At 36.3% G+C, this 13,776-nt stretch overlaps 2 protein-coding genes across 2 annotated transcripts in view; one reads left to right on the forward strand and one right to left on the reverse strand.

Annotated features, from left to right (window-relative positions):
- Positions 1-942: 942 nt before the first annotated feature.
- On the forward strand, positions 943-10,320 carry Taf7 (TATA-box binding protein associated factor 7). The gene is made up of 9 exons (XM_071588898.1): positions 943-1,213; positions 1,299-1,430; positions 1,515-1,595; positions 1,679-1,879; positions 2,098-2,530; positions 4,639-4,868; positions 7,208-7,439; positions 9,837-10,009; positions 10,112-10,320. The coding sequence occupies exons 1-9, from the start codon at positions 1,133-1,135 to the stop codon at positions 10,151-10,153; spliced, it is 1,605 nt and encodes a 534-aa protein (XP_071444999.1). The 5' UTR covers positions 943-1,132; the 3' UTR covers positions 10,154-10,320.
- Positions 10,321-12,296: 1,976 nt separating this feature from the next.
- The window catches only part of ACXD (Adenylyl cyclase X D), an 83,801-nt gene continuing 82,321 nt past the window's right edge, over positions 12,297-13,776 (reverse strand). Inside the window, exon 22 of the mRNA XM_071588925.1 lies at positions 12,297-13,329. Within this exon, the coding sequence (XP_071445026.1) occupies positions 12,952-13,329 (378 nt within the window). The 3' untranslated portion in view covers positions 12,297-12,951. The remainder of the gene's footprint in view (positions 13,330-13,776) is intronic.

Raw genomic sequence — 13,776 nt, forward strand, 5'->3', positions numbered from 1 at the left:
TTGTATCTCAATATTAATGTATCAATTATCTCCATGAATCAAGGAGTTTGAAAAAGGAACTTATCGGGCACATATACATGTATTCAGCAACTGCTACATCTTGCTAAGTATCTGCAGGACATTTCAGGTTAAGTGACTCTTGCAGTTGCACATAATGCTTTCCTCTGGCTTCTGGTAAACATATAATACCGTTTTGATAAGGCTAGTCCTTCAGACCTTGAATCCTGTTTCTTAAGCATTCAGGCAGATCAACTTTTTAAGAATCTCTGCTTTTAACGTTGCCCAGTATCCTGCCTCCAATTTTGTTTTCAATATTGGAGTTATAAGTCCCGATATCCCATTTTTGAACCAGTTAATGGTCAAATAGTTCTGTTACTATGTGGCCAAGAAAATAAGTACCAGTTTTTGTACCAAAATTTTGGCAGATATAGTTACGTCAATGATATCCAATATAGGTTATTGAGTAATTGAAAACTTCGGGGGGGAAATCTGATTACTTAATGGTTAAAATATAGATAGAACGAATCAAGTTTTAACCAGTATCACATGCTAGAGCTAATTTTCTGTAATTTATTGACATGTATTCACCATCGTTTGTTTTGTTGTGCATTCACAGTTTTCGACAAGTACTGGTGACTAATTTTTACATCAGGATTGAACAATTTATGCAATATAACGGATCGTATGTCTGATAGGAAGAATTAATTGCAATGTATTTCAAGCAATCTAAAGTAAGCAAAAGATTGCAGCCTAATCTTCAAAAAAATTAAAGTAATGATAGCTTTCTTGGGCATTCACGGGTATGTTAACTGGTAAAATACGAACGGAGTGTGTCTCAATCGACCCGACGCTCACACGATCTTCGTCTCATCGGCTGTTCCAATTTTTCACGTTGAGTGTCACTGCTGTACTTGATTGGGATTATTGGAGGTGGAAGATAGGGGATGTAGTGTTGACACCGAAGTTCTGTGTTAATTTTTTGCGATAGTTTCACTCGAGCTTTATGGGTCTTTCATCTATCCTTATTAGTTTTGGACAATTTTACCGTTCTTCCTATTTAAACTGAATCAGACGTGTGTCTGAGTGGAATTATTTTTCTTCTTGATCCGAACCAGCTGAAGAGTTAATAAAAATGAATAGGAATCCTGAACCTAAACGTGAAATTGAGCCACCGGCAGAACTAGAAAGTCAGTTCATCTTGAGACTTCCTCCAGTAAGTAAAGTTACGTCATATTTCTTCTGTTTCAACTTGATATTATTGGTGCGTAATGAATGTATCTTCTTAACCTTCATTTAAGGAACCGTCTAAAGTTCTTCGTGAAGTAATACGCAGCGGTTACATGGGTTTGAAAGAGCGTTTTAGCATAAAAATGGAAAATGACATGAGATATGGTGAAGTCAGGCTAGATCATTGGCTAATGACTGCGAAAGTGAGTGTGCCCTTTAATCTGGTGTAATATTTCCTCTAGTATTACGATTCATAATCAGTGCGTAATTCTATTCATTCTAATTAGGTAATGGACTTCCCTACTGTTATGGAGTCTCTGAAGACAATTGACGGAAAGAGCTTTTACAAAACAGCAGATGTATGCCAAGTAAGCATTAAATTACATTTTATCCTACATTTCTGCAATGATAACGACAAATTGAGAACCAAATGATTTCGTCTTCCCGATAGCTTTTGATCTGTAAAGAGGAAGACGATGAAGACAAGGGCAAGGATGGTCCTGATGGTGATGGAGCTGGGGAAGCCACATCGTCGAAAGGAAAGAAAAAAGATCCGAACAAAGTGGACCGGAAATTTCTTTGGCCTCACGGATTGGCTCCTCCCCTGAAGAATGTAAGAAAAAGAAGATTCAGAAAAACCCTTAAGAAAAAGGTAAGTTTCAAAGTGGTTATCAGTTTTTTGATTTGGTGTGTAGACGGTGAATGCAGTTGTTCATAAACTTGTGCCTCAGTGAATACGTACAACACTCTAGATGTTGGTTGGTGTATTTTAATTAATGTACAACATTTGAACTCCCAGTTGTTTTCATAAACTTCTATTATCAACAATGAATGAGGATAGGATAATGTTAAGTATTGATTTTCCTCTAGTATGTTGAAGCTCCTGAGATAGAGAAGGAAGTAAAGCGGCTTCTTCGGGTGGATAATGATGCTGTTAGTGTCAAATGGGAAATCATTGCAAATGAAGATGAAGTTGAGAGTGGTGTTGGAGGCGGAATCTCTGAGAATAATGGAGCAGCTTCTTTGGCAAGTGACATTCCTCCTTCTTCAGCGGACAAAGATGATGGGGAGGAAGCTGAGGGGACAGACGGGAATCTGAAAGCTTCCGCACAGAATGGTAGTGCTGCTGGTAGAGGCAGAAGTGGTAGTGGATCCCGATATAGGGGCGGTCATACTGGAACATCTGGAGGAGTTGAAAAGATGGAGGCTGAAGATGGTCCAGGTATAGAAGATGATGCAGATGGGAGAAGAAAAGATGGAGATACATCATTGGAGACAAGCAATCAGCATAGCATGGATGTTGGTAAGTGAAACTTACGACATGGAGTCATGATATATTTGTTAACTCTCATCACAAGTTCCCCTCCATTTGCGGGTTAGAACTCCTTAATATGTCTGAAGGACTTAAATGCTCCAATGCCCACTTGCCGGTGGAAGCAATGATAAATGCTCCTGGTAGTGCTGCCATTACTAGCTAGATAAAAGAATGGGCGTGAGGCAAAAGGTGGTCAATGCAGTGCCAGCTCATCAGTAATATACTTTTAAAAAGAATTTTAGGCAGTAGAATGGTGGCCAATTAGTGGTGTTGTCACATTAAAAAGACTTGAGAATGGCACTGGAAAACTGCCTCCATTATTTGTTTCATAAAATTATGGTAGATGCAAATGGGAATTGAATCCTAGTAACTAGATGGCTCCACCCACTGTGGCAGGTACCTAGCTTGCCCAGCAGATGAGGAAGCAAGGCTCCCACAGTCATCTTTACATGAAAATCTGGCACAGGTGAATTGACATCATAAAAGAAGACGGAACTTTTTGTCTTCTTTTCCACTGTTGCAAATTTCATTTGTGTAATGATGATAGTTTGTTGACTTGACAGGTTTTTGTGAGTGATGCAGAGAATGCATAAATCAACGTTAATCCAACAGAACTTGTACTGAATTAAGAAGTACATTTGGTCCAGGGAAGGGAAATGATGTTGGCCTTAATAATAATAATGTATTTATGTGTTCGTAGATTCATTGCTTATTCATACGTACACAAATATAAGAAACGTCAAATATAAACTTCACAATTTTGAAAGAAATACAATATATATGCACACACACACACACATACATGTAATATACACTTATATATTTACATGTTATTCAGTTAAGCCGGAATTGGTGTGTAGTTACAATTCCAGGTATTCATTTACAGAATAGAACTTATTACTTTTAATAGGTTGAACAGCATTTTCTTGGAAATAGGTACTTTTGTTTCATATTTGATTTCTTGGGGTTTAAGTTTTTGAAGCTTAGTTTTTCAAGTTTATAGAATAACCTTAAGCCAATTGCTTTGGGCCCTTGACCAGTATTGTGTGTTCTGACAAATGGCTGGTGCAGGTGATTGCAGGTTCTTGTATAGTGACTATGGTAATCGTTGTTGGACTTGCACTTAGAAATATTACCCTTTGCATATAAGATGACATAACATTTATATATGCGAGGTACTGGTAATAAACCAAGTCTTTTGAAGATAGGTTTACATGGTGCACCGCAAGGAGCATTGCTCATAATACGCATAATCCTCTTTTGGATTTTGAAGATGGCCCTCATGAGGAGAGGAACCCCAGGAAAGGATACTAAAAGTAACACGAATAAAATTCATCATGGTAAATATATAGTATAGAAGGGCCTCTAACGTTACGGAATATCTAATATTTCAAAAGAGGAATCGTAGGGAACCTAACTTTCTAAGTAATTTGAAAATTTGTTCCTCCCAAGACATGTTTCCATGCAGGATAACTCCCAGAAATTGGGTAATGGAATTTTGGGGAATGCTAAAACCTGTTGCATCTACTGAGATTGTGGTGGAAACTTTGTTTTTAAGAGTGAAATAAGTTAGGCTGGGCTTGTTTAAATTGGGTTTTAGGAAGTTAAGTATTTTTTTTAAATCCATGTTGAGATGCAGATAATAGGTCATATGTTTCAAGATATGATACTAGGCGATGATAGAAAACTATTTCAGATATTTTCCCCTACTGGTTCAAGAGGGATATTTGTCTATAAGAATTCATCGCCATTTTGAAACCTTAGCCTTTGGCAGAAGAGGGCTTGGGAAAATTTCAATTTTTAGGGAATCATTAATTTAGAATAACAGCTGATCTTAAATTGTATTAGATGACCTTATTATGACCATCCCTGGGTTACCATCTAATCCAGGACTAAATTTGTTACGGAATTTATTGATAATGTTGGTCAGTTCCATGGCTGAATTTCCAGAGTTTAAAATGTTTTAGTTTCCAAAGTAAGTTTGCTTTTTGTCTCAAGTATTGATTTTTAGAGTTAATACTTTGAACTTTGCATAAGATCAGTGAAAAGGAAAATACATTTTTCAATCATTTAAATTAACGTTGAACCTCTTTCAGCGGAGGATGATATCTTTGGGGGTGCCGTTAGTGATTCAGAGGAGGAGGGCATTGAAGAAGAGAAAGGAGGCATGGAGAGGAGGGGCCATCTTGAGATGGATGACGACGAGGATGATGATGAAGATGATGACGAAGAGGGAGGAAACACACTCCTTGACGACATTGAAGAGGAAGGAACAAGTCGAATTTCAGCTGTCGATAGCCACAACTCATATTCCACCTTTGGAACAGTGAGTTACTGTTTTCACTATTCTGCAGTCACAGACCATGCTGACAAGTGCAGCATCAGGCTGCCATCTTACTTACTACATGTGGCTGGCATCTGATATCTTGGTTGAAAGTTTCTAGCACTTCAATGCATGAAAATGCTCATGAAAGTGCAAGGGAGGAAAGGGGCTGAAGAGTAGGTTCAATTGTCTCTTTCACCATGCTCCCTCTTCACCCCAAAGTCTGGTTTCTGTACATGTGCCAGAAACTTTCAACAGTACCTATGAGCATTCAAGTGTGGTATCTGCACAGCTTTTATTTAAATGGTGAAATATCGCTTTCATTAAAGGATCTTATTGTTTTTGCATGTGGATGAAAGGGTGGATATTTTAAGTGTATGTAGTGCATTAACAAAATGTGTACGAGGTCTGTTCAAAAAGTATCGTGACTTTTGTGTTTTTTCAAAAATTATTTATTTATTCATATCTATTTTGTCCCCTTCCAAGTAATGCCCATTAGATTTTATACACTTGCACCAACGTTTTTTTCAAATCCTCAAGGCACTTCAAATAATCATTTTTTGCAATCTTGTTCAGCTCCCCCTTTGATGCAGTCTTTATCTCGTCAATTGTAGCGTAGTGTTGTCGTTTCATGGGCCTCTTCAGTTTCGGGAACCGGAAAAAGTCACTAAGGGCCATATCTGGGGAATACGGTGACTGCGACATCATTAGTGCGTTGTTTTTGGCCAAACATTCGCGCACAAGTAACGATGTGTGAGCAGGGGCGTTTTCATGGTGCAAAAGCCAAATTTTGTTCTTTCACAAATCCGGGCGTTTGTGGCGGATTGCTTCGCGCCAATTGCACATAACTTGCGGCTAATATTCCTTATATACCCTTCTACCCTGTGGCAAGAACTCATTATGCACCACGCCCCTACAATTGGAGAAAACTGCAAGCAAAACTTTCACATTCGACAGAACTTGGCGAGCTCTTTTCGGTCTTGGCTCGTGCTGCAGCCTCCATAGGGATGATTGAGCTTTAGTTTCCACGTCATAACCATAAACCCATGATTCGTCACCAGTTATGACCCTCTTAAGAAAAATTGGGTCGTCACGGACAACCTCATTAGCAATGTTAATTCGTTGCTGTTTTTGGTCAAAATTTTGCTATTATGGCATGAATTTTGCGGCGACCTGTGTCATGCCCGAATCATTGGTGAAAATCGAATGGCCAATCGAGCCAATCAATATGTTTAGGTCCTCAGCAACTTTTCTAATGGTGATTTAACAATTGGCCAATACTATTTTCTTCACTTCATCAATGTTTTCATCTGTTTTTGACGTGCTTGGGCATCTGGCACGCTCTTCGTCGTTCAAATCCTCCTGGCCCTCTGAGAACATTTTGTGCCACCGATAAACGTTGCTTTGGTCCAAGGTAACTTCTCCATATGCCACAGTCAACATTCGGAATGCATCCACGCAGTTAAGTTTGTTTTTCACATAAAATTTGATACTGATTCTTTGATCCATTTTTAGGATCATGCAAAAATCAAAGACAAGCCAAAACACCACCTAGCAAAACAGCTGTCAACAATTAACTGAACATTCAAAATGGCTGAACTTTTCAGCATTTGTGAGAGACATAAGCACCAACATATCGCCACGTAACACGTGAAAATTCAAAATTTGCGATACTTTTTGAACAAACCTTGTATTCAATGATATATTAGCAATTATACTGAAGTTATCTGTGACACTCCTGTGTGTTATAGCATGGCAAATATAGGTGCCTGTGGTTATAGTTTAATTGCGTCGGTCATGGATATATTCCTGAAACACTACATGTCCCAAGATGGCATACAGTCCTTGGGATTAAATACAATGAATTATTGTAGAGTGCTACTTGTGATGACTCATTGATACTTGATTGTTCTAAAAGACATGTAGTACTAAGTTAACTTTTCATTGAGGGGTCCTAAAAAGACATTACTGTTGAAGTAATTTTAATTTAATTATTGAAAAGATAAAACAAAAAGGTCATTTTTACCTGTTTAACAAAATTCTGGGCTTATATTGCTTTATTGATGGCTTGTTGTGTTTTGTCTAATGTCATCTTGGATGTGTACTAGTTAATTTACATACTTCCTTTCCCCTAAATGCATGACCTGAAGAGGATAATTCCAGAATTAAGTCTGCTTCTAGACAGATCGCTATCTCTTGAAAATTGGCATCATCATTTAAATCATTGTTCACCAGGGAATGTTGTGTGTTTCAAAATACTTTAATGCCACTGAAGACTTTTAGAATTGTTGAGGATAAACTTGTTAACTATTTGATTTTGAGAGCCTTGTTTTTTTCTCCAGGATTCTATGCAACAAAACACCAGAGGTTCACCTGTGCCATTAGTTACACAGTTTACCAAAGAAATGTTTAGTCCCTCACAAGGAGGGAGGGATGATATCTTTGAAAAGGCTAGTGGGAGTGTTGGTTCAAATCCAGAACCTCTAAGGAGAGACCTGATGTCCAGTCCAAAAGCCAAAAGTAAGGACCTGAAAAGCCCTTCTGCAAGCTCTCCATCAAAAAGTATTTCTAAAGGTTGGTACAGCTCTATAATTTTTATTATTCAAAATGTGTAGTGTAAGCCTCATCATTAAAAAATCTGTAGCGTTCAGCTAATTGTTTACAAGTAATGATATCAGACAAAGTTTGAAGGTCAGTAGCCTCCTGTTTATCTGTAGTATTTGCTATTCAAGGGTGGATGACTAAATGGGAAACAAGGTGCTGATAATTAATAATATAATGCATAAAACTGGAAATGGAATGAGAAGTCAGGGAGAAAACTCTAATTACAGTGATTAGCGTGAGTGAAGATGCAGTACTTTAAATATTTACAGCATTTTTTCCATGCAGGAAAAAATGATGGAAGTTCTGGTAAAATTGGTATTTGACTCATTTTACATAGGAAAGTACCTCGCCTGTTATTTTTAGAGCTGTTGGAGAGAGAGAAGACTGATTCCTATCCAGACATTTTATGTCCTTCTTATCCCTAAGCCTACTTGACTCTCCATTGAGATTTCACAAGTTGAGGCTGTGGTTCATGCTTCAAGTGAAAATAAGGGATGTAAACGTTTCTTATTTTCTCTCAATATTTTTGTTTCTTTCCATAAATTGTGGTATCTCTATGAATTTGGTATTTGTTACTTAGTTGAAATATTAAATTCATTCCTGAGCCATACAGTTGTCAACAAAAGATTTTGTTTTGCTCATGAGCAATTGGTCGGCTTTATGTTTGAGCATTGACGATTATAAATTTTTAATGGCACTGTCCTCACCACTGTGGACACATTTTTTTCAATGAGTCAATTTAATGAAAAACTATTTTCTTATAATATAGATGTAATTTTCCGGGAAATTCATGTTCCAGGAAAGGAGAGTCAACTGTCAATAATTTGTTATTGTTAGAGCATTTTCAATCAGGATTGTAGTAATAGTTTTAGGGAGGCAAGCGACAGCTGGGATCATTTGAGCTATTGGGGATGGATGGGAAATGAGAAAATGTGGATAGGAACCTGGTGGTATATCAGTGTATTCTTAACAAAAGGCACCAAGGGGTCCACAGTTTAACGTCCTATCTGATCGATGGCATGCACTCACTCAAAGTGCTCTCCGCAAAGCACCCCAAATAGGGATCAGGATACCACTGAAAAAGATCTGCTGTCTCCAGGGTTGAAACCTGGGCCCTCTGGGTGGGAGGCCAGTATGCTAGCCACCACACCAAACAGGATGGTGTATTTGATATTCTTTACATGTTTACAGCTTACAGCAGGGTATTATGTTGTGTATCTGATATCACAATGAGACAACTAACCATTTATTTCCATGTCTGAGGCCTGCAGTAATAATTATTCACCCATGACCGATATTTCTCCAGAAATAAAATTGTTATAAAAATGTAAAATGCCCTGGAAAATTCCAAATATGTATTATCTGTAAAACCTGGAAGACCAGTGATTTCTGTTGGCTAGATAGCAGACCTGTCTGTAATGCTTGAAATTGATTAACTATTCTACATGTGTAGTTGAAAATGAATCTACTTATTGTAGGACACTGTTACATAGCCTGAGCTGTGTTAAAAAAAATATATGAACAGCCAATAATTTCATTAGTGTGTGTATTTAGAAATTCATTAATCTTGCTCTCATATGATGGAGTAATGGTAAAAATACTGACAACAAGTAAAATTGACTACTGAGCATAAATTATGAGTTTAAATTGTTATGTGATTCATGACTTGATGAAAATGTTTCCGAAACTGTCGGTGCTACTTGGTCACCTTCTTAATTAACAATCTTAGGTACTTTCCTTACTTCCTATCCAGTATCAAAATAAATGATACCCAAAGTGAAAAAAATTACTATCATTCCAATGTCATTGAATGGGTAGACTATTCTAGCTTATGTATTTCATGGCAGAAATTAACATTTATTTTGTCGGCCATAATGAAAGTTAGCATTCTAGAAAAATTGCAACATAATCCTAAATTTATAAAAGGCAGTTGGTAGTACTTATAGTCGATTAATGGCAAATTTTCTTTTGTTATAAAAATAACCTCAGTAATCTACCTTGAAGGCTTGTTTGACAGATGAAGATGAAGTTTATCTCATGCTGAGCCCAGCAGCATGTAAAATTCATGTGATACTAACTTATGAGTTTTACATGCATTGAAATTAATTTTGTGTCTGGTCCATACTGGTTTTCATAGCCAAGGGTTACTTTTTAAGATTTACTGGTTATATCCCAGAGCAAACATTAATCAGTTCAGTTCATTTTTAGTTAGGTTAATAAATTCTCTAAATTTGCCATTTCAAAATTGAATCAATGTGGTTAAAAATATGTGGGAAGCTAACCACCAAACATTTTCTTCATGAAATGAGTGGTGAATGTTAAATAGTGAAACTCCAGTTTCAAAAGTTTCTTCGCATTATCTTTCAGCTTCCCTTGCCCTGCGTTGGTCTTCTCTTGGGCGAGAGTTAGACGAGCTTAGCAAGCAACTCCAAGCTGCGCAAGAGGCTGAGTCTTTAGCACCCGAGAACCAAGCTCTTCGTCAGAGATTTGCTCGCATAACTGACTCACTTCTGGAGCAGCAGGCTGCTAAGAAGCAGGAAGTATGGTCATTTTTTATCTGGTTGAGTTATTTCATATTTGTGGTCTTTTGTTATTTAGAACACTGATAATTTTAATGAGCATGCATCTTTCTCTATTTTCAGTATGATGAAATGCAGTTGCTTCTGCAAGCGCATGATCGCTAATGTCTGAGAAGTCCTCTTTGGGTTATTCATGTGCATTTATAAATACTTGTGTGTGTACGGACATAATTATATATGGAGAAGAAATGCTTAAAAATCATCTGTTAATATTTTGGAATATATCCGAAGATGTACAACTGTTTATTTATTGTTTTTAAAAATAAAAATGCCAGTATCTTCATATCTTGTTAATATTGGTGATCAGACCTTTTATACTGTTCAATATTCTTATTAACAGAATTTCTTAGTAGTTCATATTTTCAAGCCTTAAATTGAATTCTTTTTTCTTCTATTGAATATAAATTCCACAGTCCTCAAGTTTTTTGGTGCCCTCCATGTCATCTTGGTAGAATCACTGGTATTCTACCTTTGTTTTAAATCATTTTCATTATTGTAATTGGCTGTACTAGTAAGTAAATATCAAGTATAATATCCTATTCAAAGCTTCTGTGTAGCACCTGTTTAAAGAACTTGTGACAATTTGCGAGATAAAAGTACCATTGGTCTGGCCCCGGATGAAAGTGCCAATGTGGTAATATCGTTATTGAAAATTTACTTTCTAAGTCTACCCTCTCTGCAATCAATTAAGGAAAATAAGGTACTTTACTGTGGTGGTACAGTTCCTGGAGTAAAACAGTAAAATGGCATTCTTCTTCTCAACCTCACCCTTTTTCTTCTTCAATCTCATCACAAAATGAGCAAAGGTGGTACTGAATTGATATACACCTGGGATTTACAGCCAATCGCTACGACTTTCAAACAGATTGCATAACTGAAAATAAGTGTTCACAATCTGTTAAACCTACCTAAACTGCATTTTATGGTTATAGATGCTTCAAAGAGGGAAGTTGAAAAGAGAAATCATGTCACACATCTTACACTTTGCTCAAAAAACCAATGCATCACCATGCCCCAAACAGAAATGGAAATCACAGAATTCATTGTAGACACAATGTGTTGTACACTACCCATACCTTATGAAAAAGTATTTTGCCTTTTACTTTGAATTCAAAAGGAAATATATCAGTTTAAGAGAATGGGAATAAATAATTTGAGGTTAAATAATATGATCCATCTAATATGTGATAAAAAATAATAAAATCAAATAGTTGTTTGATGAACTAACATTGTGCCCATGATTCATCAGATTTCACCCACAATCACTCATACGGGTAGTTATTTATATCAAACGGAAAAAAGTATTTTGCTAATTTGTGCCTTTTAAAAATTTACCTCTTTTTGCTAAAAATCAGTGTTTTTTTCAAGAAACTGCGGGAGATGCTGCGACAATAACTTTTATCGGAGTCATCCGCTAAGTGTGGATGTAACAATTTCAGAATGTATAAATCATTTGCCTTGACTGGGATCCTGGTCAAGGCGAATGATTTTTACACTGAAATTGTTGCATTGGAAAATCATTGTGTTTTTTTCTTTTCAAACTGACATAGATCCATAAATATTTATATTAAAGCTCATACTCTAAAGCGATTGAAGCAATTTTGAATACTTTTTCATATTGGTAAGATTTTATTAAAGTTTTCATTTTATATTTCTTAAAACCACAGTCTAATGGCCAAACCATTTGTTTAGAACTAATATATTATGTGTGTCTCATTATACTGAAAAATATCCATGTTAAACCAATTAAGGTGTGTTATTATATTTAATATTTTCCAATATTTCTCTTTGGTATTACATGCTTCACTTGGGCATATGCTCATAGTCAGTGCCCCATTGATTACAGGCAATAAAAAATTTTTTTTCCTGAACATGGTGGAAAGAATTATGGAGTATAATATAACGTTATGATACATAATTACTGAATGTTAATCACTAATTCAACATACTTAAATGAATATAATCAGTCAACGATTGTACGTGAAGCCATAGTTAGATAACGGTAGAAAAAACAGTAGTAGTATCTGAATTCATGGATATTCCAATAACAAATTTTCAGGTCATTAGTTTTCTCTAGGTTGAGGGGAGTTTTAAGCTCTAAATTATATGTTATTGATTGTAAGGGTCTCAATGACCTATAAAATGAGGGAAATATAATAATTCTACTTAAATAATATAATGAAAAAGTATAAAAAATAAATATAACTTTATTTTCTGCAAATAAAAGTGAAATTAATTTACAATTGGGTTTTAAATGATGAGTATGAAAGGGAATTTGTTTTCCATTTGAAATTAATCATCTCCTATCCAAATGCATAACACCTTACAGAGGTTATGAAAAAATCATAAGACACATTCACATTTTGTATCATTAATAAATAGTCAGTAACACAGATTGAAACAACGTCCATTGCACTTTCCCTACCCTGCAAGGTGACATTAAATAAGGTTAAAAGCCACCTTTCATCCACTTGTATTTTACTCTTTACCTTGCAACTGGTGGTCATTGTTGCTGCTGATTCATTTCCCACCCTATACTTGAGATTTGAAAATCCCTTAATGAAGGGACATGATAACGCACAATGGTTGGCAAAAATATTTAATCCACTGGTAATACCTAGTATTAGCTGGCAGAAGCACAGATGGAAGAATTAGCGCTCTTGACTCTGTATATTGATATGATATCAAGAAAAATAGTTTCTGTGAGTTCTCTTAAATCAGGAGTTCCTATGATGTTGGCCTATGCATCGAAATGCAGTAGGGAAGAGTCATCTGCAGCTGTCAAACTGAATAGTCACCTCAAAACATCTGAGGGAAGTGCCTATATAAGTTTACTTTGGTAAGTTAAAAATCACTGGTGGGATTCATAATGAGATTTTTCACTCTGAATATTCACTTTGGTGTCAAAGTTTTGTGAATATTGTATTATTTTTATTGTCTTCTTTGCACTCACTGTCATTATTAAATAACTCTTCAACATGTTCATAATCAGCAAAACCTGAATCTCCTCTGGGGGGACCACAAGTTGCTTCACCAGGATATGGCTCTGAACATACTTGGTCAGGTCTATGTATCACTATTTGTGGGAGAATGTTCTCGGTGACTGGTTGAGTTCGTGTATTTTCTATAGTTTTAGTTTCCCTGTCCATGATAAGATCAAAATTTCCATCAAGGCAGACAAAATAAGTAGGTAAGTGCCCTTTTCCTTTCAGGTAGGTCATCCCTCTACTTTCACAATGAACACCATGCTTCATAAGTAGCAGAGCTGTCTCCTGTGTGACCTGGAATGTAAGAATAAAGCATCAGATGGACATAGCTCTTTAGATACTAGCTTGGAAGACCTACAAAGCATTTTTTTTACTAAAATCAAGACATTTTAGATAAGTAAAATAAGGATTTAATGATTTTTCAAACCAAGAAATGTTTCTTTTAATTTCATGCCATAACCGTAAGCATAGTAAACCATAACGATATATGCGTGTGTATAAATAATGTATGTATATGTGTGTTTATATATATATACATACATACATATATATGTATATAAGGGTCACGATAGTCCAGGGGTAGAGCGTTGGACTCCTGACCGGAGTGCCTGGATTTGATTCCTGGGCACCCTCAGCTCCACCCAAGCTGTGTGATTTTTTGGGGACCAGATCTTCCTGGGAAACCATAACCAGCACAGGGAAAGGAAATGCCTCCCCTCCCCTGATGTGTGAATTGCACAT

The sequence above is a fragment of the Hetaerina americana genome, unplaced genomic scaffold, assembly GCF_022747635.1.
Source record: "Hetaerina americana unplaced genomic scaffold, ioHetAmer1.1.p SCAF_30, whole genome shotgun sequence".
NCBI lineage: Eukaryota > Metazoa > Arthropoda > Insecta > Odonata > Calopterygidae > Hetaerina > Hetaerina americana.